Source organism: Gallinula chloropus (genome assembly GCF_964237585.1).
Source record: "Gallinula chloropus genome assembly, chromosome: Z".
Classification (NCBI taxonomy): Eukaryota; Metazoa; Chordata; class Aves; order Gruiformes; family Rallidae; genus Gallinula; species Gallinula chloropus.
The window spans coordinates 72,186,740-72,212,912 of record NC_140089.1 but is presented as its reverse complement, the minus strand read 5'-3'; the positions used below and the strand labels follow the sequence as shown (position 1 = coordinate 72,212,912).

Sequence of the window (26,173 nt, the reverse complement as noted above, 5' to 3'; positions counted from 1 at the left end):
CTCCATTTGACGTCTTTAAGTGTCAGGATAACTTAGTTGGCATTGTAACCAAAATGTCAAAAATAACTTTTCTTGAAATGTCACTTCATGGCAAGCATGGGTAAACATAGATTAGCCTGCTATTCCAAAGCAATCACTTGCTCTGAAATAAATGGAAGTCTGTGTATACTGTTCACTATGATAGTCAAGGTGGTAGTGCCACCATGCTTCTGCAACTAAGTAAATGTTTTAACCACCTTCTTCTAAATGCTGAAAACCTAAGAACAATGACAATAATAAATACTTTTTTACTAGCATTCCATGGCTCTGTGAGTTGGATCATGTTAGGCTTCATCTGCTGCCTAATGCAATGTAACATAGCTGATAGCATAAATCAGATGATTGACACCATATTAGACTTGAAAGATTATAGCTCTTGTAAAGCAGCTGATGTGAGAAATGTCAGTGCAGCAGATTTCAGATGTTTATTGAAGTCTTGAATCTTTGAAACCCAGCAAATGCATATTTTAAGGGCTATGAAACAAGTGATTACGAATCCAGCAGTATGCGTATTACTTACAAAGCTGTTGCCTGAAACAGGATTCAGCTAAATTTTATGTTTTCTTTGTGTGCTCAATTCATTTTTTAATTTCTGCAAGTGCTTCCTAGAGACATTGGCTTGAACTTCAAAGCATACCACTATGAATGCTTTAGCGATTATTGTGGTAACTAGACTCATAATTTGTAGATAGAAAAGTTCAGTAGTGCCTACCAAAGATAATTTTAGGTTTCAGTGAACTAGAATTTATGAATATAGAATCAAAGAAATGGTATCCAAAAATATTTTCTATTGTTTTCAACTTTGTAATAAGAATTATATTTAGTTGGGTCAGTCTTAAGGAAGGTTTTAATTTGTGTTTATTTCTTGTATTTCTTTCAACTCTTTGTTCATTTTGAATGATTATAAAAATTTGCTGTGTGATTCATTACTTGAGGCTTTAAAAACTTGGTCTGCTAATTATCTTTAGGTAAATAAGAATGAAGTTGTTGTAAGGGTTGTAACCAATTAGGAAGTCTGTGAAGTCATACCTATTCTCTTTACTTAAAGCTAGGTTCTTTTTTGTTTCTGCTTTGTTTGCTTTATGAAGGCAGAATGCTCCATTCTTACTCAATATTTTGTATTTAATTATTATAATATATATATACAAACTTACATATAAGTTTTTTATATGATCATTGTGATGGTTGTGTGAATTAATTTTTTCAAAAATATAGACAAAAAACCTGGTTCAACAGCAAGATTTTTTCAATAATTTTTGATATCTGAAAAGAAGAGTGGAAGCACCTTATTTAAATCACATGTGGCCTTCCCAAATACAGTTTTTTCATTAAAAATATAATGCATTTTCTTGAAGTTGATGAATAAATTGTTAAATTAGTTAAAAATTAAAAGTAGCTTCTCCAATAAATGTATTGTGTAGATGAGATTTTTATGTGTGTTCTCGACAGTGAAGAACAAGCTGTGAAGAATAAACCCCCATTTATGAAGGGGGTGTCCCTCCATTCATTTGGGGATTTGCTCTCCATTACATTACTTTTAATTATGTAGGAAGTTTTCAGTGCCTGACAAAATAGTGATAAGGACATTTGGGTACTATGCCTGTAATTTTGGTTTTGTAATCTGTGGATTTCTTACGTTTAGCCTTTGTGAGTACTTAGGATTTGTTCACACTTGTTCTTCACATTACTAATATGCTTCTTTAATATATCTTCCTCAATAATTGAAATGTATTCATAATTCTAATTTAATGTTGCAGTTAATATTTGAAGAAAAACAATAACGTTGTGTTTGGGCTTTGTTGTAGGTATTAAAGAGTAAAATCAAGAATGCAAAACTAGAACAAAAGTATAATTAACTTTCTTTCTCTGTGTAGCCCACTGTTTGTGAACGGGAGCTGTGCGTATTTGCTTTCCAAACACTGGGAGTGATGAACGAAGCTGCTGATGAAATTGCAACCGGGGCTCAGGTAGAATTATTCAATGGTTATTACATGTATGATTTTCTATAATATATTCAGTCTTTCAGTCTCTTTTGGTATTCATTTTGAATTGTATTCTCCATACAAGTACTTTTCGGTAAGTATTAGTTATTTGTCCACTCTTACAGCTGTAAATACAGTTTTATACATGGTGTGTTCAAACGGTACTAATGAGGTGCTTCCATTGTTTTGCTTCCATGTAATTAGAGTAACCCTGTTTTCTTGTTCTGTTGTATTCAATTAGGTCACCTGGGTTGTTAATAAAGGCAGTCATTGTCATTTGGAGATAATTCCCATTTATTTTCACCTAATGAGCCATTACTACTCTCATGCAATTAATAAGCTACTTCCTGTTCATGTTGTTGCAATGCAGCTATCCACTGAGCATCTGTTGTTTTGATCATTAAATAACAGTGGGAAAGTCCTTACTGATGTTGCTACATAGGGTTTTTTCACTCTTCTCAAGGATAGGGATTTTAACATAAGCTTGCTTAAGTTCAGTTATTAATGTAGTTATAATAATATAATTGTTTTCTTTCATAAGTTTATATGCCTTTAAGTATTTTAATGTTTCCAAATCACCATTTAACCTTAAACCACAGTAAATTAGAAAGCTAAAAATCTTACATATAAAATTGTTTTACTATCTTAACTGATTACACATCTTACATTCATTCCTTTCTGATTTCCTAGACATATGTCACTTACTGTACATTTATTTACTAAGTGACATGGGGTTTTTTTGGAAGAGAAAACATTCAGTTCAAGTAACCTTAACTAGCACTAGTGAGTCAGGCCACTGGAAATAAGGTTATTTGTCCAAGTGCCTGAATACCACCTACGGGCCTATCCCCAATGGAAGAAACTTAGAGCCATGTACACCAGCTTCTTCACTTGAGACTGCAGGATCTCAACATCAGCTCTTCATCTGATGTCTGAAGATTGTTAGATGGCTATATCTGCAACATCAAGGATATAAAATTTTGGGATACGTGTGTAAGCTTCTAAGAAATGGAGTGGTGTGCTGATGAAACCCTACTTCTTCCTCAGATATGTGTTTCTGGTAAGACAGAATTTTTTGGGTTTTTTTCAATTCAGGCACTTATATGATACATTACATGTACATTTAAAATCAAAGAATCATAGAATAGTTTGGGTTGGAAGGGATCTTTTACAGGTCATCTAGTTCAACCTCACTGCAATTAGCAGGGATATCTTCAATTAGATCAGGTTGCTTAGAGTCCTGTCCAACCTGACTTTGAATGTTTTCAGAGACGAGGCATCTACCACCTCTCTGAGCAACCCGTTCCAGTGTTTCACCATTCACTGTAAAAAATTTATCTGCCCTGCTAAAAAGTTTGTCTCCACCTCTCTGATAAGTCCCCTTCAAGTACTGAAAGGCTGCAATAAGGTCTCTTCAGAGCCTTCTTTTCTCCAAGCTGAAAAACCCAAAAACTCTCAGCCTGACTTCAGAGAAGAGGTGCTCCAGCCCTCATGGCCCTCATCTGCATGCAGTCTTCTGCTGAAGGACCCAGAGGTAGACACAGTACTCCAGATGGGGCCCCATGAGAGTGCAGAGGGTCAGAATCGCCTCCCTTGACCTGCTGGTCATGCTAGTTTTGATGCAGCCCAGGATACGGTTGGCTTTCTGGGCTGCAAGCATGCATTGCTGACTCACGTCCATCTTTTATCCACCAACACTCCCAAGTCCTTCTCCTCAGTGCTGTTCTCAATCCCTTCATCCATCAACCTCTATTTGTGCCAAGGACTGCCCCAACCATGTGGAGGTCCTTACACTTGGCCTTACTGAATACCCTGAGATTCACTTAGGCCCACTTCTTGAGCTTGTTCAGGACCCTCTGGATGGCATTCTGTCCCTCAGGTGTGCCAGCCACACCACTCAGCTTGGTGTCTCTGCACACTTGCTGAGCGTGCATTTGATTCCACTGTCTTATGTCACTGATGAGAATATTAAAAAGTACTGGTCCCAGTACAGACCCCTGAGGAACACCACTCATCACTGATCTCCATCTGGACATTAAGCAGTTGACCACTACCCTCTCGATGTGACTGTACGGCCAATTCCTTGTCTTCTGAACAGTCCACCCATGAAATCTGTACCTCTCCAACTTAAAGATAGAACAAAGTTGATCTCTTTTTAAATACAGCCAACAGGAAAGGTGGTCCTAGTTTGCTCTCACTTTGTTTTATGTAGGTATCGCTCTTGCAGGCATATGTAGAGCTTGCTTTAGTTCTCTAGAGTACCTCTACAGAGCTTCGCTGTAGAGTACTGAAGTGATTACAACATCAACATTGCTTAAAAGACTTAGTTAAGAGGTTTTGTCGATTGTCCCATTGGACCTAGGTGACTAAATTTTGCTGTTTCACTCTAGTGATAGCATTGCTCTGAGCTTGCTACATCTGATCTAGTTGAGCTCCCATTCCTGTTTGCAGAAAGAATTCAGCATTTCCAGGGTTTGATTCATCAGAGCTATTTTTGACATTAGTTTAGGAAAGTGTGAATCACAGCGTAGACTGTCAGCACAGTGATTATTTTCTCCATTGATTATAAAGAGAGCTTAGGCTGACTAGTAAGAAGTGGGTGTTCGCATTGTGACTTTCTACATTTTGTCATAAGAATCTTCCTCCAAATAATTTTGTGTAGTGGAGGAACCTGAATATACATTCCCATTATTAGAAATCACATCCTGAGTTCTTTTTCTGCTATGTTTTCAGCTCATTTCCTAATGTTTGCACCCCTACTTTGTCACTCCGATATTCTTATGGCTCCTCCTTAATAATAAGAGATTGTACTTTCTAAAACTTTCAAGCCCAAACTCGCCTTGCCTTATTTTAGTCACATAGTCAGTATGCCTGAAAATTAAGTGCCCGATTTGTTCAGACTCCCTGGAGAGAGTCCCTGGAGAGAGAAGCACTGCCTGAGTGACTGATGTCATAAGAGGGGATTGTCATCAGCAAGTGTCATCTTGTCCTCCTTGAAAATATTTTAGTCCTTACTTACGTACTTTGGTACCTAGTGTTAAGGAGGAGGAGTTCAGGCCCAACTGCAAGGACGTTTCCTAGATCCACAGCACTTCCTGTTACCAAGGAATGCATACACAAGTTTGCATTATAATTGTATTAGACTTACCTCCCAGTTTAAGTTGCTCTGCATTCCATCAGCTCAAAACAATGATCTCATGGAAAATTAGGGTTTAACTAAGACTAATCTATGCATGTTTTCCACCATGTCAGACCAATATGCAGTTATCACGGTGAGAAACAACACAGAAAAGACAACTTTGAGTCATCGTATTAAGAAATCTGGGGACTGAAACAACTCTTCCCTAGCAGTATATTGCAACCAGAGGCTAAGAAGTACTTCTCAAAAGCAGGGTGTATGAACTCAGCCTCAGTTTCATGGTAATGCATTTATGTTGATGCAGGCCTGTTGCCTGACCTGCCTATGTATGGAGATTCCTAGTCTCCTTTGCAAATACTAATGCAAATTTTGAAACTTATAGGTATTATAAACTGGAAAGTAAGCAGAGCACCATGGAGGTAGGGTTCATTATTTAAATAACTTCATTTTCAATATAGGTAAGGTATTTAGTAACAGGAACTAACAGAATATTTTTAAACTGATGGAGAAAATTGTCCATTTGTGCTAAAGGAACAGAGGAGGAGAATAGCAACAGTATGACTCACCACAGTGCAGTTCCTTTTCTTTTTCATCATGATTCTTATTTTCATTCTGCTTCTGTAAGGGACCATCTTTTTTTTTTTTTTTCTTCCAAATTATCAGGTACAATGACAGATACATAAAAACTTCTAGAACAACTTGAGCTGTGAGCTGTGGTAGAAACCGGGGATGCCTACTATATACAACTCACTTTAGCTTTTCCTTTCTTTCATGGAAAAGTCCATTTTCACAGAGGAATATTTTCAGAAGGCACCGAAAAAATAGGGGTTTGAACTAATTTGGAGCTACATTTTTCTGTAGCAACTTTGGATTTCATTATGAACTGGATTTAGGTTTCACAGGTGCCAGAAATCTGCATTCTGTCTTGCTTGTGGTTGCTGTATTCTCTTTATAAGCTCAGAATTACAAATTTTGGAATGTTTATGCAGAAATCTGTTGCTAAATTGTACATATGCCTACATGCACATATGTGAATACAAGCCTGTGTACGCATTACATGCATGGTCTTACAGTTAAAAGTTGTAAATCATAGATACCCAAAGCCATCTTGTAATTTCATACAACAGGATGGAAGGAAGAGTATCTTCCAATGTGAACCATACAAATGACTGTTAAATCACTGCATAGTCTGACTTTAGCAGAAGCAATGTATACACATGTTTCTATGATTACTGTCTTCAGTAAGCAGCAGGCAGTGGTACAGATTCACAAAGTCTTCCTTGTTCTTGAGCAACATACTTCACTGGTGTCTCCTGTACAGCCATGTACGAGCTTCATTTCTCTAATGAATGAGTTTAATCGAGGAATTAACACATGCGCACTAAAGAAAGCAGTCTGTAAGCAAAGCACTTGACATAGCAGCACATTTAGGACGACATAGTGGTCCTACTTACTCTCCTATGGATAGCATGGTTTGGTTAATATACCTAATGATGAAATATAGTATTACCATAGTGTGTCAGAAAAGCAAATTGGAAGATCCAATATGAAAATACATATATTGAATAAACATTTTTCTTTATCTCTAGGTGGTTGATCTGCTAGTATCCATGTGTCGGTCTGCATTAGAGTCACCTAGGAAAGTTGTCATTTTTGAGCCATATCCTTCTGTAGTTGATCCTAATGATCCTCAGATGCTGGCCTTTAACCCCAGGGTAAGTAGTTATCTGTCTTTATGTCATAGCTTGGTTTTAGTCATGCATGAGATTGCAAAGCAAAGCCTTCTCCTAGAGGAGTCTCCTTTACTATACAAAATACAGCTCCAGAATATAGTGCAAATCACAGAATCACAGAATGTGTGACTATTTTCATAAGTTTGTAGCTTTTTAAATTTTCTCTAAGAAGGTATTTGAATATAAACTTTAAGTTGCATTCAAAGTTATGTTGAAGCCAAATAGTTCTTCTAGGGTATAAATTATAGATGCAAACCTTTGTTTTCTTGGGATCTTTCTGTCACACGTTGGACACAAAAAGGAAGATGGCCTTTGGGAGGTGCAGACTGTCCATCTTTCTATTCTTATTCCTTTTTTCTTTGCAAACAATTATGTCCCTAAATATAATTTTGTGAAAGTTGACATAATAGTAATTTTCTGCAACCATCAGTTTTGAAGTAAAAAATTGTCTTTGTACTACTTGCTGCTCAGGCTGCAAATACTGCCTCTCAGGGATCCCCTCAGGAAATTGTGAACTATTGCTTCTCACTTGAGCAGTCCCCCAAAGGCATAAATGAGAACTCTGGATATCGTGCATTGGGATACATTTCACTTTTTTTGAGTAAAGGCCAGTTAGCGGTGGTCTTTCCTTTGGAGGAGCTTAGGACAAGCGTGTTGTGTAGCATGTGGGAAGACGGACTTGCCGAGGAGGTACTTGGAACAGGGCTGATTAGGAGACACCAAGTCTAGTGGTTGGGCAAGGGGAGTTTGAAGCGGATAAGGGAATATAAAAGACAGTCACGCCAGAAAAGGTATAGAGAGAGCCCCTGGGCTGGCAGAGCCCACATCTCTTCCTCCCAGCTTCTTTCCAATATGAGCAAGGTGAAAACTCATGAATAGAAGTTGGCAAGACTCAGAGATGGGGAACAGTGAAGTTCTGGAAGGTGGCGTGACATGTGAAGCTGCTGAAACAGACTGTTAAGCTCATTCATGCAGAAAAGGTGAAGCTGTCTGCTAGCATTTCCCAAGCTGAAGTTAGGCAAGGATCAGGGTGAAGCAGAGAGAAAACTGAAGGACCTCATGTTTTGTAGAGCTGTTAGAAAAGCAAACACATTTGTTTATTTAGCATTTTATTTAACACCTATTTGGTTACTTCATTATTTCAGTTGTCAGTGTGGTATGATCCATATACAAAACTGATGATATACAATGCAGTTTCTCAGTGAACTGCACAACTCAGACCGCAGAGCTCAGAGCCATCCCAAAGTCAGACCATCCCCAAATCACGTATTCTGGAGCCATGAGCTTCTCCCCCACCAGCCCGCTTTTGTGCTGAGCATTACCTCATGGTATGGAATACTGTCTTTGGTTAGGTTGGGTCACTTGTCCTGGCTGTGTCCCCTCCCAGCTTCGTGGGTGCCCTCACCTTCTCACTAGCAGGTCAGCATGAGAAGCTGAAAAGCCCCTGACTGCTTGGGAACAGGTGAAAGTATCCGTGTGTTTTCAGCACAGCTCTCATCCCAACTCCCAAACACAGCACTGCTAGAAAGAAAACTAACTTATCCTAGCCAAACCCAGGACACTCTCACATCTTCTGGGACAGGATGTTTCCTCTTTTTCAGTCTTTCAGTTCTTCTACAAGGATAGTCATTAGGAAAGCAAGGTAGTGCATTTAACCCTAAATTAAACAGTGTCTAAGCACTAACACAAACACCCTTCTGAAAGTCCCTGTAAAGTGGGAAATTCTATTTTATAGATATCGGTGTCATGGCAAGGTCCTTTGGTCTACCATATCAGTGAAGGTAGGAGATGGAGAGCCATGTGGCAGCAAGGACACAAAGGTTATTATTGGGTTAGAAACCACAGAGGTGCCTGAGAATGGTCAAGTAGGATTCCACTCTCAAAAAGGTCATGGAATCAGTAGCCCAGCTGAAGTACAACAGCATCAATCCATGCAGCATAGGCAACAAACAAGAAGAGCTCAAAGACATTATGCAGCAGAAAAACTATGATATAGTTGCACTCACAAAACTCTGGTGAGATGACTCACATCTGGTTGCAAACTCTTTAGAAGTTATATGCAAGAAAGGAGAGGTAGTGGGGTGGCTCTGTATGCTAAACAGTGTTTCGATTGTTTAGAGCTCTATGACAATTATGATAAGACTGAGGGTCTAAGAATCAGGAGGAAGGCAAATAAGGCAGATACGCAGTGTGAGTATAGGTTATAGACCACCTAACCAGGATGAACTGGCAGAGAAAATATTCCATAAGCACCTAGGAGAAATCTTGTGATCTCTAACCATTGTTTTCATGAAGGATTTCAACTTAACAGATGTCTGCTGAAAAAACAATACTGCAGAGAAGCAACAGTCCAGGAGGTTCTTGGAGTGTGTGGGTGACAACTTCCTGTCACAGCTGGTGAGGTAGCCAACTAGGGAAGATGCCCTGATAGACCCATTGTTTGTGAATAGGGAAGGACTTGTCGTGTTGTGGTGGTTGGCGGCTCTCTTGGGCACAGTGATCATGAAATTAGAGGTTTTGATTCTTGGAGGAGTAAGGGAGGGGTCAGCAGTATTGCTGCCTTGCATTTTTAAGGGGTGACCTTATTAATGTTTATAAATGTATTAAGTATGGGATGCAGGGGGAAATGGCCAACCCCTTTTCAGTGCTCTGTGAAGACAGGACAAGGGGCAATGGCTGCAAGTTGGAGCACAGGAAGTTCCGCACCAAAATGCGGAAGAACTTTTACACAGTGAAGGTGACAGAGCCCTGGGACAGGCTGCCCAGGGCGGTGGTGGAGTCTCCATCTCTGGAGATATTCAAGACCCGTCTGGACGTCTGTCTGTGCAATATGAGCTGGGGAGCTGCTTTGGCAGGGGGGTTGGACCCGATGATCTCTCGAGGTCCCTTCCAACCCCTATGATTCTATGATTCTATGATTCTATGACTTCTGGAATGCAGATTTGGCGTTTTGGCAAAGCCACTTGAGAGGCAGTCCTGAAAGGAAAAGGAGTCTGGGAGGCTGGACATTCTTCAAGAAGGAAATATTAAAGAAGCAGGCACAGGACCTGTCCCCATGTGCTGAAATATGAGTCAGCAGGGAAGAAGCCTGGCCTGGCTGACAGAGAGCAATGGCTGGAAGTCAGTAAAAAAAAAAATACAGTTTAAGGCCTTTGGAAGAAGGGACAGGCAACTGAGGAGGACTACAAGGTGTCATGAGGCTATGCAGAAAGAAAATTAGAAGGGCCAAAGCCCAGCCAGAACTTAACCTGACTACTGCAGTTAAAGATAATAAAAAATGGTTTTGTAAATAATGTAAGAACAAAAGGATGACTAAGGAGAATGTCCAGCCTTTAGTGGATGTGGGGGGAAACAAAGTGACAAAGGATGAGGAAAAGGCTGAGATACTTAATACCTTCTTTGCTTAAGTCTTTAGCAGTAATACCAGTTGTTGGCCAGGTATCCACTGCTCTGAGCTGGAAGACAGTGACAGGGAGGGGAATGAAGTCCCCGTTTTCCAATGGTCAGCAACCTGTTACACCATGTAGACACACACAAGTCTTTGGGGTCATATGGGATCCACCAAGGGTACTGAGGGAACTGGCAGAAGTGCTCTCAAAGCCACTTTCCAACATTTATGATCAGAATGGCTAACCAGGGAGGTCCCAGTTGACTGGAGATTAGGCAGTGTGACACCCATCTACAGGAGGGGCCAGAAGAAGGATCTGGGAAACTACAGACCTGTCAGACTGACCTCAGTGCCAGGGAAAGTTTTGGAGCAGATCATCTTGAGTGCCTTCATGCAGCACGTACAGTGCATCCTGGTGATCAGGCCTAGTTAGAATGGGTTTACAAAGGGCAGGTCCTGCTTGACTAACCTGATCTCTTCCTATGACAAGGCAATCCACTTAGTGTATGAGGGAGATGCTGTAGATGTTGTTTACCTGTCTGGCCTTTAGTAAAATCTTTGACACCATTTCCCACAACATTTTTCTAGAGAACCTGGCTGCTTGTGGCTTGGATGGGTGTACACTTAGCCAGGTTAAAAACTGCTTGGTTGGCCAGTCCCAAAGAATTGGGGTGAATGAAGTTAAATCCAGGCAGCAGCTGGTCACAAGTGGTGTTCCCCAGGTCCCAGTACCGGAGCCAGTTGTCTTTGATAACCTTATTAATGGTCTGGATGAGAGGATTGAGTGTACCCTCGGTAAGTTTGCAGGCAACACCACGTTGTGTGAGAGCTTTGATCTGCCTGAGGGTGGGAAGCCTTTGCAGAGGGATTTCAACAGGCTGCATTGATGGACCAAGGCCAATTGTGGGAGGTTCATTAAGACTCAGTGCTGCATCCTGCACTTGGGTCACAACAAACCCAGGCAGTACTGCAGGCTCAGGGAAGAGTGTCTGGAAAGCTGGATGGCAGAGAAGGACCTGGGGGTGTTGGTTGATAGCTGGTTGAAGATGAGCCAACAGTGTTCCCCGATGACCAAGAAGGCCAAGTGCATACTGGCCTGTATCAGGAATGGTGTGGCTAGCAGGACCAGGGAATGGATTGTGCCCCTGTTCTTGGCACAAGTGAGACCACACCTTGAGTGCTGTGTTCAGTTTTAGGCCCCTCACTACAGGAAAGACACTGAGCATATCCAGAGAAGGGCATTGAGCTGGAAAAGGGTCTAGAGCACAAGTCTGAAGAGGAGTTGCTGAGGAAACTTGGGTTCTTTAGTCTGGAAGATCTCCTTTAACAGGAGGCTGAGGGGAGACCTTATTGCTCACTACAACTACCTGAAAGGACATTTTAGCAAGGTGGGCCTGGGTCTCTTCTCCCAAGTAACATGTGATAGGGCAAGAGGAAATGGTCTCAAAATTGCACTGGGTTAAATTGGATGTTAATAAAAAATCTTTCACCAGAAGGGTTAATAATCACCTGTGTGAAGGTATCCATCATTGGAGGTATTTAAAAGATGCATAGATGTGATGCTCAGGGACATAGTTTAGTGGTTAGCCTTGGCAGTGTTGGTTAACAGTTGGACTTGATCTTAAAGATCTATTCCAACCAAAAGGATTCTGTGATTCTGTTTAAATTAATAGCTTTTTGTCCAAATAACTGTCAGAAACCGTGTTTAGTTACAAATACTTTTTTTTTTTTTAATGAGTTGGTTTATGTTAGTGTGTTGGAGATTCCAGTGTAATTCAAAGAAAAGGCACCATAGTAATATTTTTTCAGGTAATTTTCCTGGACTACTAATGAGAAAGTCTATGTGTGAGGTGGAAGGAAGCTATTGGTTAGAAATGTTTGAAAGAATTGGTTTGCTGGACGTCTATCCTGGCTTTGGTTTTATACACAAAGGATTCAGGCTTTTGTAGAGCCAAAGACTCATAATCTTTTATTTGCTTATTTTATGCTACATCAGAAGAAGAATTATGACCGAGTCATGAAGGCATTGGACAGTATCACTTCTATTAGAGAGATGACACAGGTGAGTTAAAAAACTGCCTGATTTTTGCTGTTTCTTGAACTAGGAAGCTGTTCAAATTGCTTGGGTGGGGAAGTCAGTGTTACCATCTCTTTCCTATAGAGCAGTAATAATAATAAAATGTGTTTAAAATATCAAAACTAGAGTTTCCATACCAGTGGTCAAATAAAAGTGATGACGTAAAACTGATCTTTTGAAGTTTAAATAAAAGATAATAACAGCAGAATGGGAAGTTGTAACGAGATAATCACCAACTGCTGCATTTCTGGAAATATCAAAGCCAAACTGGGTCTTTTATTTCCAAACCAAAAGAAATTGATTTTGTGACAGTGTTCTGAATGATAGCTTTATTTCTACTAGAGCAAAACACTTGAGCAGCTACGTATGGTTGGGGACTTAAAGGGCTGGCTCTTTTGGGACTGTATGATTTCTCAATAACCACAATGGGATAGAATCTGATAGCCATACTTTTTGTTTGTTTATTATGTTTACTGTGTTATTTTATATTATTATGTGATTTTGTTTATTATGTTTATCGTTACTCTTCACAAACAGCCCAGCTGATTATAACTGATTATTGAAATCTCTCACATGGCCTTTGCTTTTCCAACTGCTGTAGAAATGTAACCTCCCAACAGTTTATAAATCTTACTCTATATCTATTTGAAAGGAACTTTGGGATTCTGGAATGAAGAACAAACTGTGTAGAAAGGAGTAAAACAAACTGAAAATTAAAATTAACAAATTTTTGTTACATAATGCAACAACTTGTATATATTTTTATTAAAAATCAGGTATTTATGTTACTTACTATAATTTCTTTATAAAAGAAAAATAACCACTATTTTGTGGGGTTTTTAAAAAAATGTTAAAATAATTCTTGGACCAAGCAGTTTTAAGGGGATGCATGGCACTGTGACTGAAATTTAGAAAGGTTTTCAAAGTTATTAAAAAGAGAAGCACTATTTTACTTACCAGTTTATACCGTGAAACAGTTAAAAAATTTGAGTGGATTGTATTGGGGTATTTTGAGAGAGTTACTGTATGAAGTTCCAGTCCAATTTCTTAATCCAAAAGCCAAACATAAAAAGATGTCTTTGCCCGTTCTCTCTGAGATCACCAATATTTGCTGTAATATACTCATTTTGATGCTAATGATATGCTTATTATTTTACTTCAGGGAAAATAATTGGTATATTAATTCTTCTTGTTGTCAAAACACATTTATAACTGTACAATGCTAAATGTCAGTAAAACTGTTATTTAAGCCTAGTAATGAGTCCCATGTTTTCATATTAATAGATTAAATCATGAGCAATGTAACATATAAAATTTAACCTTATGATTTCAACTAGAAGTAAAGAATGCAATTACTCTTTTCTAGGCACCTTACTTGGAGATAAAGAAGCAAATGGATAAACAAGACCCACTTGCACATCCTCTTCTACAATGGTATAAAATTGACTCACATGAGATGATAGCTATTAAAATACCAAGATAAATGAATAATCACCAGTGGAATTTGGTATAAGCTCACCCTAAGAATTAACATCAGGGTTGATATTTGCAACTGCAGGTGTTTCTAAGGCCGTTTCTGGACCTCTTCTGGGCCCCCTGAAAACACTGGAAAGACTCCAGCTCATTTGTACAGCCTCTGATCTCACTTTCTAGACAGGATTTGGTCTTCTTCCATCTGATATGTTCAAAGCCTACAGCTGGTTGCTTGTGGTTGTCATTTATAACACATTTTAAAGAAAAGTTCTGTTTGGTTACCATGTCTAATACATCTAACTGTTCTTATTTTAGGGTTATTTCTAGTAATAGATCACATATTGTGAAGCTACCAGTGAATAGGGTAAGTGTCTGGGGGTACTTTATTATTTTCCTACTTCTCATTGTTCGTATGAGCATTTCAGGTGGGATTCTCCTAGCCAGACATAGGTGTGTACAATCTATCTAATCACATGGACTCCATTAGTAGAAAAGGGAGAGAAATCATCAGTTTCAGGTCATGACTCGTAGAATCATGTTGTGAATATATAAAATAGGTCAAACAAATAATGCTCAGAAAAAGCCCATTTGAGGTGAGTAGCTCAAGTACAAATTTCTACCTTGTAGTCATCTGAGATTGGGTAACAATAATTTCACTTTTTCTGTTTTTATCGTATAGGATATTAGATACAGAATTGCACAGAAATGGGTGCACACAAGCATGATATACCAGGGGATGCACATATGAGTACACCTTAAAAAGATTATAGAACTTGAATTTTATGGGGATGGGGCTGAGATTCATTTCTGAGTATGTATGCCTCTGATCCTCTGATTAAGGCATAGTAATCTGCAGCCTTTCAAATCTGAACCTTAATTCAAAGCCAGCTCTGATCAGATACCATGATGAAATTTTTCAATTTAATTACTTTACTAGAGCCATATAAGGATGAAATCTGTTTCAGAAACTCCCACATATTTCATAAACTGGAAGACATTTTTACTGTTTGATTTCAGGTAAAACCTATGATAATGAGACCAGTTTCAACTTAGTTCATGTATTTATTTAGATGTAGTCATGTACTGTGCAAAACAGCACGGTATTTTAAGAACTGGCATTATGGAAATATAATGCTTTTGTGTTAATCAATGTATTTCACTTGTGCACCATTATATTTTACAGCAACTGAAGTTTATGCACACTCCCCACCAGTTCCTACTTCTCAGCAGTCCACCAGCCAAAGAATCCAATTTCCGAGCTGCTAAAAATCTCTATGGAAGTACCTTTGCATTTCAGTAAGTACTTATATTCATATTAATCAAAGTTTATCAAAATGTCATGCTCGTTTTTTTCCAAGCATTGGAACAGGCTGGCCTGAAAGGTGGTGGAGTCGTCATCCCTGGAGATGTTCAAAAAACATGTAGAAGTGGTATCCCAGGACATGGTTTAGCTGACATGGTGATGTTGGACTTGTGTCCTTTTCCTTTACCCCTGCCTTTCTTTTCCTTTTTCTCTTTCCCTTTCCCTTTCCCTTTCCCTTTCCCTTTCCCTTTCCCTTTCCCTTTCCCTTTCCCTTTCCCTTTCCCTTTCCCTTTCCCTTTCCCTTTCCTTTCCCTTTCCCTTTCCCTTTCCCTTCTCCTTCCCCTTCCCCTTTTCCTTTGCCTCCCTTTCCTCTTCCCCTTTTCCTTTCCCTTTTCCTTCCCCTTCTCCTCCCCTTCCCCCCATTTGAAGTTTAAAGCTGTGAATTTGTTTTAAAGGATTACTGTTTTAATTTTGCATCTTACACTGTGGATTTTAACTCCCTTTGGTTTTTTTCAGTGGTTCACACATTGAAAACTGGCATTCCATCCTGAGGAATGGCTTGGTTGTTGCTTCCAATACAAGGCTGCAGGTAAATAGGAGACTAGACTTCAGCTAACCTGTGCATGTTTGGTTCCATACTAGCTTAGGCAAGTTTTCAGGGGGTGTGATTCTGGTAGTCATATAGTTGGAAAAAATGGATGTCTTTTTTTCTGGAAAAGGTACTTTTCTGATGCAATTAGAATCTAACAGTGGGTCTGCTAAAATGGTTACAAAATCCAATTGCTGGAGTCAGTGTTTCAGTTACATTGCAGAGCAGCACCTCCAGGAGGCTTAGCTCGGTAATGCTTAAAAGCAGGAGTGAAATTTAGAGCTACATATACTGTCTTCACGTTATAGGATCCAAATGTATACTTGAATTACAGAAATTGGATTTACACCATCTATTCTCCTCTGGTTTCCTTGGGAACGGAAATATGATTGTACTAGCCAGGGGGGCAGCTACTGCAAGCTTCACTTTCTCGGACTGAATCATCAAGAGACCACTATTGCAGAGCAAAGCAGGCAGTACCTGAGGGACTGGGAGCTATAACTTAGTTTATTTTAGCATTATGGTTTTGACAGCTCTTCCCCAGAGCTGATTCCATGATACCTTGGAGGAGGATCCCAGGGTACTGACTAAGGATCAGGGTACAGAAGATTCTGAAAAAAAAAGAAATGGAAATTTCAGGTCTTTTTAGTAGGTTGGGTGGTTTTATTAGTATCTTTGGAAGATACTTCTCCAAGAAAGCACAATTTACACACCAAATTTCACCAAAGTAAACCCTTTTGTTTATGCTTTTTTGTTGTTGTTGAGGGGTGAGATACTGGGAGGAAGCAATAAAGCCCTATTTTATACAGTTTGTCATTTTTAGATCTCTCACCTAGCTAAGGCGTATCCTGACTGCAGTTCATCCTATTTGCCCCAGTACCAACCAGACAGGAAAAATGCCTACTTACCAAGGATCTGATGCAGCATTGTGGCATCTGGAGGAGTGAAGCCATGTTTGCACATTCCTATGAGAGCTCAGACACATTGCAGAGACAATGTAAATATCATTGGGTCAGAGGAAAAATACAAGAATGATCATGACTCTGAAGCCCAATGGTCATAACATCTACCTAGACAGGAGCTACTTTGGATTTCTTATTTGTGCTTCAACAACTCCTTGGTGTGTTTTCTCTAAAGGCTTTTTCACATGAAGTCATCAGTCCCTGGTGGAGAAGTGAGACCCATACTTCCCTCTTTCCAGAAAAGAAAACAAGTGCAGGACTAATTAAAATGCTTGCTTTTGTTGCTGTCGTGGTTTCACCCCAGCTGAGAGCCGAGATCCACACAGCTGCCTGCTCTTTAAAGGAAAAGAGCAGGGGAAGGGGGAAGGGGGGGGGGGGGGGGGAGGAATAGGTAAGGGAAGGGAAAGGGAAAAGGAAGGGGCAAATAACCCCAAAACCAAGAAATAAGAGGCCCGTGGGTTGGGATAAGGATAGTTTACTAAGATAACAGAAAGATACAATGTAACAATGCTAACAGGACTTTAGAGCAAAAATATATGAAGCTGTTGCTGCACAATGCAGTTTCTCACCAAACCACACAGCTCAGGCCGTGCCACCCAGAGTCGTCCCAGAACCCGACCGTCCCCCAAGAACCGCACATCCCGGAGCTGCCCTCGGCCTTCCTCCCGTCAGCCCCCGATATCCTGGGCAGGACGTAACTGGCATGGAATACTCTCTTTGGTCAGTTAGGTCACCTGTCCTGGCTTCGCCCCTCCTTTCTCATGAAGAGCTGAAAAAGTCCTTGACTGTCTGACAGCAACTAAAAACATCAGGGTGTTATCAGCACTACTCCCATTTTAACTCTCAACCACAGCATTCCATCCGCTGCTACAAATGAAGTTAACTCCATCCTGACCAAAACCAGGACAGTTGCTTAGTCCAGTCTTAATGACAGGGAACAGTGATGTTGGTGAAGAAGATTCTTTCCTTCCCTCTTCTTTTCAGACAGCTGGTAGCTTTGTAACTAAAGTGCAATCCTGCAGCGATGGGATGTGCACACCTGAACTGATTCAGGCAAAATCTTGATTAAACCCATTCCCTCCAGTACTCCCAACTGAACTGCTGACTAAATTTTTCAATATCATAGAATCATAGAATATTAGAATCATAGGGGTTGGAAGAGACCTCGAGAGATCATCAGGTCCTGGGGCATCTCCCCTATGAGGAAAGGCTTATTCATGTTTATAAATATCTTAAGTATGGGATGCAGGGGGAAATGGCCAGCACCTTTTCAGTGGCCTGTGGAGACAGAACAAGGGGCAATGGCTTCAAGATGGAGCACAGGAATTTTCCGCACCAACATGCGGAAGAACTCTTACACAGTGAGGGTGACAGAGCCCTGGGACAGGCTGCCCAGGGGGTGGTGGAGTCTCCATCTCTGGAGATACTCAAGACCCGTCCGGATGCCTATCTGTGCACTATGAGCTAGGGAGCTGCTTTGGCAGGGGGGTTGGACCCATCTCTTCAGTTCTTAACTTTACAGAAAAGAGAAGCATCTGATGCTGCTGTTGATTCACAAAGGCTGGCTTAGGCAGTGCTTCCTGCCAATGTTTTCATATAAGACACATGCTGAGCTTGCTCATCCTTCTTAAGGCTAATTGTATTTGGACATGTATACAAGCACCCTATGTAATCATCCTCCATGGTAATGTTATATTTAAAAACAGAAAATGTGATTATGCATATAAATCTCATATAAAATTTGTTTGGGGCATTCGGACATGGTTTCCAGAATATGCAGTTATTTTAGTTGTATATTTGCAGTCTGATGGTTTTAAAGACTTCTTTGAACACCATTTATTATCAGTCAATAAATCAGCAGAGTGGGGCATTTGTATATCTACATTAGGACTTGTGTCTATCATTACTATTTTGTCCAAATTACCAAACTAATGTTAAATGACCATTCTGCTCTTTTTCAGCTCCATGGTGCAATGTTTGGAAGTGGAATCTACCTTAGTCCATTGTCAAGCATATCATTTGGTTACTCAGGTGATATTTATAAATCACCCTAAAGCTGGAGAAATATAGGGGGATATCTTATTTTACTGCTTCTCTTACTAGCTTCACTATTTGCAACATTGTAGTAAATTTTATCTTTGTTGACCAAGATTTAATTTGTTCAAAAAGGAGAAAATCTAAATTCCTCATTTTCCATGGTGCTAAGTTTCTTGGAACTGTGCTTGAAGCAGTGAGTTTCGCAGAGTTTTCCATATTAGAATTAAATAAAAAATAGAAGCATAATAGAAAGAATGTACACCAATACGTGCATTAAGAAACTCAAGAGATGTATTTTTTTTTTAGTATGGTGACTTTTTCCTTTAGTTATTTCATATTTACTGTTTCTTTACAGTATAGCTGTAAAGTGCTGGTATAGCTGAATGTGAGTTTGTGCCCATGTAGATAATTCTGAAACTTTTAGTTACACTTTCTGATTTTCAGTATTTTTAGATAATGTCACAATTCATTTTATGACCTCAGCATTTTTTACTCTATTTATTGAATTTTAATACGAGTAATGGCCTATATTACCTGTTCCTTCAAAGAATTAAAGTTCCCTGTAATTCAGTCTGTGTTTGCAAACTGCCAAGAAATGCAGGCTACTGGAAAGGCAAGGAAACCTGTTTCATTGCACGAGTTTCATGGAAACCAACATGAGGAATATAAAAGAGATCTAAGACACAAATTTATGTGTTTAGATTTCTGAAATAGAAATTGGATCCAATGTGGCTGACAAATAGTTTAATACTTTAATGTATAGATTATTAAACCAAGGTAGACTTTAAAACTTTAGATAAATTAACTACCCCTAAAACTATTTAGATTTTTAATGTCTGAATAAAGTGTCAAAGATTAGTATCTGAAGTTCTTTGCCTTGTGATTTTACTGGCCCACCCACAGTAAATCAGACTGTGTTTCTTCACTGTGAATAGGGTCAGTTAGACTGAAGACATGCTGACATGCAACTCTGCTAATGAACCAGCAAATAGCATTCCTGAGCAGAATTTGGTGACATTTAAGCTCACGTTTATCTACTATTGTACCTACCTGATGCCAACTTCGCTTTGCTAAGGTTTTTGCAGTACATGCAGATGTACTGAGAATTTGCAGGATTAAATTGGGTTATTCTATGACAAAGTTAAATAGCTTTTGGGGTGCCATGCAAAGGACTGTGATTCCCACTGTGCTACCTGGTTTGTTCTCCATATTTAACCTTACTTATTATGGTATTTATATGCCAGGATATCTTACCTGATTTTGATGTTCCTAGGGATGAACAAGAAGCAGCAGAAGGTGTCAGCTAAAGATGAACCAGCTTCAGGCAGTAAGGGCAGTAATACATCACAGGTACAGTACATCAACCACCTCCAGATTTATGGTTTTATGCTTGGGATCTTGATAGCAGAAAAGGAGGTAATACTCCCTTTGTGAAAGCTAACAGTTTTATTTTATCAAACAAAATCAACAACTTCAGAGACTGCAAATGTCATATACATTCCAACTGTTTGTAGTAACAATTTACAGACTATAATGCAGGTCTTGTGCCTTTCTTTACCAACCAGAATAATTTAGGAAGAGAATGAAAATTAAATACAAATTGCATTATGACCCTTAGCAAGCCTTTGCTTCCCAAATTCTAGACTTGTAGAAGAATGATGCAAATGGAATTGAGAGTGGTTAGTGCTGGAAAATTAGTACCATTTCATTTATAGCTAGTCAGTTTTTCTTTTTCATGGTTTTTACATATTAAACCATTACAATTCTGCTTTATCTAAAGCAAATTCATAGCATTTATGTGTAGGGCTACATTTTGAAAGAGAAATCTTGCAACTCTTTCCATTGTTAACACATGGAAACTGCAGAAAAATCTGCCTTTGGAGAGACTGGCATGTAATAGCTGCTTTTTTTTTTTTCTGCTATCAGTTTGGTTATTAGTAACACTCTGGTATTTCTAACAATATTAATAATTCTCTAATAATGAGGAATTTTTCTTTCCAGATAAAGACATTTAAATCCCTCCTACAATAACCCAAACAAATGATATAAATATTTTTAGAAATTCTATTACATTTAGAAATACAATAGAAATGCTTTAGAAAGACTGCCTCTATCTTTGTTCATTAATAAACCACTGAAAATAGCAGCAGCCCTCACCTTTGTTACTTTTTCACTCAGGTTGCCTTACTGCACTAATTAAGTTTTCTCATGTTTTTACACCTCAGTCACAGAAGAAAGGACAACAGTCACAATTTTTGCAAAGCCGTAACTTAAAATGCATAGCCTTATGTGAAGGTAAGCTGAAAGCCTTTGAAAAACTGTTTTAGTCGTGGACACTGTTACTGGATGCAAATCAGTGAGACTTTTAGTTCCAGTATTGGTTCTTTTTAGGTAAGAGACTACTTGTAGGCATATTAACGTTTGACGAATAGCCGACCTTTGCATTTCACTTCAGAATGTTTCCCTCTTCAAACAAAGCCTGCACCAATCGACTGATCATCTTGTCTGTCTTTCGAATGTGATCATGCTCCTAAGCCATCAACATAACCCAAGTTGTGGCCGTTATTTGAAACACTAACATCCTGCAAGCTCTTGACAAACGTATTAAACACCTAAAACTTGGAAAAAACAGCTTTCCTATTGGATTGCCAAATAATTTTTCACCCTTCAGGCAAATACACTGTTCTCCTGATACCAGTTTGTTTTCTCAGACTGCTTCAGGAATTTTGTGAAATTAAAATTCAGTGTATAGGACTACAGTTATTCTTGAAAGACTTTATAGTTGACATTGGTGAGGCCACACCTCGAGTACTGTGTCCAGTTCTGGGCTCCTCACCATAAGAAGGGCATTGAGGTCCTTGAGCAAGTCCAGAGAAGGGCAACCAGGCTGGTGAAGGGGCTGGAGGGCAAATCCTATGAGGAGCGGCTGAGGGAGCTGGGGATGTTTAGCCTGGATAAGAGGAGGCTGAGGGGAGACCTTATCACCACCTACACCTACCTGAAGGGAGGTTGTAGAGAGGTGGGCGATGGTCTCTTCAGCCAGGTAACAGGATATAGAACAAGGGGAAATGGCATGAAGCTGTGCCAGGGCAGGTTGAGGTTAGATGTTAGAAAAAAAAATTATAGAAAGAGTTGTTGGGGCCTGGAACAGGCTGCGCAGGGAGGGGGTTGAGTCACCTTTTCTGGATGTGTTTAAAAAGAGGGTAGATGACATGCTCAGGGATATGGTTGTTTAGGATGGGAATGGGGGGACTTGATGATCTTAAAAGGCTTTTCCAACCTTGTGATTCTGTGACTTGTCTAGTCTTTTAATAATTAGTGAAACCTCAGCAGGTTTAGAGAACTAGGAATTATAAAATTTGAATTAGAATTGTACTAGTAGTGATTAGTCTCATTGGCCAAACAATTAGATATTGTATTAAACTCAGTTTGCCCATCATTTGGAGTATTTGCTTACTTTTGAAAGTAAAATTTAATAGAGATAGTGGAAAAGAAGTAATTTCAAAATGGAAGCTGTAAATTGTATATGCCACTTTTTAATGTAAATACATTTCTTTTTGAGAATGTTAAAATAAATATTAAGCATTATTCAGGAGATGTCAATCAACATGAAAATGCATTTTGATCTGAACAGAAAAATATATAAATTTAGTTCTAAAACTTTCAGAAGACAGGAATAAATCTAGGGTTTCCTAGAATTTGCTGAATGAAGTTTCATAGTAGAAATTACTTCTTTCGCAAGGACTTTGTCATCCATGTCATTCTGTTCTCACACTTAATCATGGATTATCAATTTTATAAGGGAGAATTTTGAATATTTGGTAAAATATATTTTGCATCACTGATACTCATTTTTTCTGTGAAGTTTTATGGGGAGGTAGTTAATAGAGATTTTAAATAAAATTAGTTACAACTGATAAATGTATGTTAAAAATTACATACCCTGTTTGATGCCCCCCCCAGCACACTGCTGGCTGTCTGCTGAGCTGCTGTGAACCAGCACCCCAGTGGCTCTCCAGCCACTCCTCTCCCAAGTTATACTTGTGCCCAGCATTACTCCATCCTAGTGTGGAATCCAGCATTTGGACCTGTAAATTCATTCCACTAATCACAGCCTAATGCTCTGATCTGTCTAGATCTCTGCTAGGCCTCTCCTCCCTCAACAGAGTCAACAGCACATCCCAAACATGCTAATGGTTCATTAAACTCCTTCATGCAGATCATTGATAAATATAATGAACAGAACTGGCTTCAGAATTGAGCCTTGAGGAATGGCACTGGTGGCCAGTTGCCAGACAGATGTAGCCCCATTCATTACAAACCTTTAAGCTCTGCCCTTCAACCAGTCCTTCACCCAGCACACCTTGAACACGCTCATACCACAGGTAGATAACTTGTCCAGAACCATGCTGCTAAATAGCCTCTTCCTATCAATAAAAAGGTTTCTTTCCTGTGTTGTCCTCATTCTGCTGGTAAACAACTGTTCAAGTATACTGCTGTTTTATAAACATTGAGCAAGTTTTGGCAAGCTTCATAATCCTCTTGAGTCATAATTGCTTATTTTAAAAAAATATTTGGTACTTTTGCAAATCCCAAATTTGTCATATCTCAGTTTCAGGCTTTGTCTTTAATGTCCTATTTTTGGCTCAGCCACCATCAAACACAAATATCTGTTCCAAAGGTTGGTTAGTTGACTCAGATCCTCCCTAACAGCACTATGGCCATTTTAAATCAATTTTTAATAAATACATTTTTTCATTTTTCATTCCAATTAACAAATAGCTCCCATATAGCAAGCATCTGTGTTTTCTGGAAAATATATTTTGGAAATAAGAATCAAGTTTATCTCCCTGTTTGTACTAGCAATCAACTCAGTCTGCACCACACCACAGATATACAATAGAAAACTACATATTCCCAGAAGGTTATTTATGACATATAAAAAAGCAAATCTTTTCAAGCCTTTTTTTCCAGACATGTTTTCATCACTATGAAATTTACTCTTTCCTTGATAGTGATAACCTCATCCGATCTGCACAAACATGGGGAGATATGGGTAGTTCCAAATACGGATCATGTGTGTACAAGATTTTTCTTTGTGTGAGTACGAAGCTGCTTTTATCACTCAACTTCTGTTCATCCTAGACCTTTTTCCCCATGTTCCCTCCAGTAGTTGTAACTGAACTAGATTAAAGACATTTCTTCCTAATTCTTTTCAGTGTTACTTAATCTTTTTATCTTGCTCAGTACTTAGGAAATGTTTAGAAAAAATGGATGCATTTGTTAGGAAATGTATGGATAAGCTAGTGACAAAGGGTTAGTAGGTATTTTGTTTCACAGTAAATGAATGGAGAGTTACTGATTTTTCCCACTCTAGAGCATTACCTCATGTTACAGTAAGCCAGCCTATCCATGTATCACAAAATACCATTTGTGGTTTAAAGCAGAGGAATTCATTAAGGGCCTCCTGATGTGAACATTTCGCCTCTCACCTATGACTTGTCCCCTCTAAGTCCAAGTGGCTTATTTGCCTCAGCGTTTCAGTGACAACCACTTTACCACTCTTCACTCTCCATTGGGTTTAGGATCTGCATATAATGGTGAAACACAGCAGAGCGTTTTAACATTGTAACTTAACATATGGAATAAGGACTCGATTATTGAATGAATGGGGGTTTGGATGTTTTTAGGTAGATTAATATAACACTAATTTGATTTTATTTTCTGTACTTTTTTTTAGTTATGAAGATGGTCAAGTGGGTGATACAAGTATAAATACCCAGGAACCAAGCATTCATAAAGAGATTCTTCGAGTCATTGGCAATCAAACTGCTACTGGTTAAAAGGACCACTCTTATTTAATCGATGTGATTTGGAAGCCTTCCTCAGTCTCAAAGCTGGATTTTGAACTGAAGAAGATGCAAAAAAATAATTTATTATTACTATTCTAAGCAAATTAACCCTTTGAATACTTAACTGTTTTCTTACTTAGTATTTCTTATCTCATCAAAATACCTGACATGGTATAAATTAGCAACTGTAGGGGTGCAAAGTCTATTAACATACTACAACTAATAACAATTAAACAGGCATTTGGGTTGCTCACAATAAACAGATTTAAAAAGGAGTTTTGTGCTGATATTTTTATATTAAACTTCCACTGGAGGTTTTAGTACTGTATACTGGTATTTTAAATTTAGAATGACTGAATTACAAGTGAGAGAGAAGATTTTATAGCGGAGCACCTGTATTACACAGGATACTTTGCAATAAGTAAAATATTCTCGTATTTAAACACAATAAAAGGTTGTCTGGAACATGTCAAATTAAAGAGATTGGTTACCTGCAGATATCTTTAATTCATTTTATTTTACACAGATGCAGCTAGGATTTAGAGTCAAAGGTTAAAACAATATTTTTTTTATTATTTAATGAGTGGAAAAAACCAAAAAGTATTGAATGTAATGTTTAGTTTTCATCTCTGGAATCACTGTCCTATCCATTAAGCAGCTCAGTTGCAGCTTTTAATTGTATAAGCCAAGCATATATCTGGAAATACTGAAGCTGTTAACTTCCTTTTTACAAGTTTGGTTTTTATATACTAGATTTTACAGTTTCTTTATATCAACAAGGTTCTTAATGTTTTCATCTTAAGATAAGTGAAACTGCTCTGTGGGTAAATTTAGCCACATATTGAAAAATACATGCTGAATTAAGGTTTTTACATGATTAAGTTGATTGTTGGTACATCAGAAAATGCATCAAATGCAAAATATTACTGATTTTCTCTTGGTGAAATATTTTTATTAATTTATTGCTAAGGGAAAACAATCCAATTTAAATTTCTCTGTCCTTCAAATCAGCACCTGTTTTTTCCAAGTGAGCATGATAGCAACACAGGTAGGGAGAGGCCAAGTCTCTAAGGCATAAAGCAAATCCTGTGTCCTGTTGAGTGCCCTCGGTGGCCCTCACGGTAGCTACCCTGAAGCATCAATCTCACCCCTGAACATGGAGCTTACCGTCTGTGCAACTATTACAAGCCACCTCAGAAAGCAAAAATAGAGTGAATCCTCCATTACATAGTTTTAATAATAATAATACTGAAGCACCAAATAGCAGCACAGCAGAACACAGGCACGTTTGCTTCTTTTAAACAGAACGGCATTTGATATGCTATAATGGGTGAGTCCTCCTATCTAGTTCAAGCTATTTTCCCTTATTACTTACTGCAATTGAAGTGCACTACAACTAAAATAGTGTTATTTGGCCTAGGAGAACACAGTTTGGAGGTGTATTTTACTATTCCAGGTTTGTTTGCTGGGGATTTCAGTTTTTATGGGTTCACATCCAAACTTGTAAAGCCAATCCTGTTGCAAATCCCTGTTTTGATACTGAATTTCTATTGACTTTCACCCCCACCAGGTGGATCCGTAACATGAGAATCACTACTC

At 38.8% G+C, this 26,173-nt stretch overlaps 1 protein-coding gene across 2 annotated transcripts in view; it reads left to right on the top strand.

The window, feature by feature from the left end:
• PARP8 (poly(ADP-ribose) polymerase family member 8) overlaps window positions 1–24,763 on the top strand; it is a gene marked incomplete at its 5' end in the record, with an annotated part of 118,647 nt that extends 93,884 nt beyond the window's left edge. The window contains 12 exons of one of the 2 annotated variants that reach the window (XM_084278302.1): window positions 1,914–2,006; window positions 6,750–6,875; window positions 12,278–12,343; window positions 13,725–13,792; window positions 14,147–14,195; window positions 15,015–15,127; window positions 15,651–15,723; window positions 18,647–18,716; window positions 19,996–20,072; window positions 20,948–21,017; window positions 23,738–23,822; window positions 24,463–24,763. In XM_084278302.1, coding sequence (XP_084134428.1) covers window positions 1,914–2,006; window positions 6,750–6,875; window positions 12,278–12,343; window positions 13,725–13,792; window positions 14,147–14,195; window positions 15,015–15,127; window positions 15,651–15,723; window positions 18,647–18,716; window positions 19,996–20,072; window positions 20,948–21,017; window positions 23,738–23,822; window positions 24,463–24,565 — 993 coding nt within the window. In that variant the 3' untranslated portion in view covers window positions 24,566–24,763. The remainder of the gene's footprint in view (window positions 1–1,913; window positions 2,007–6,749; window positions 6,876–12,277; window positions 12,344–13,724; window positions 13,793–14,146; window positions 14,196–15,014; window positions 15,128–15,650; window positions 15,724–18,646; window positions 18,717–19,995; window positions 20,073–20,947; window positions 21,018–23,737; window positions 23,823–24,462) is intronic. The other variant, XM_084278301.1, reaches the window with a different exon arrangement.
• Window positions 24,764–26,173: the final 1,410 nt, after the last annotated feature.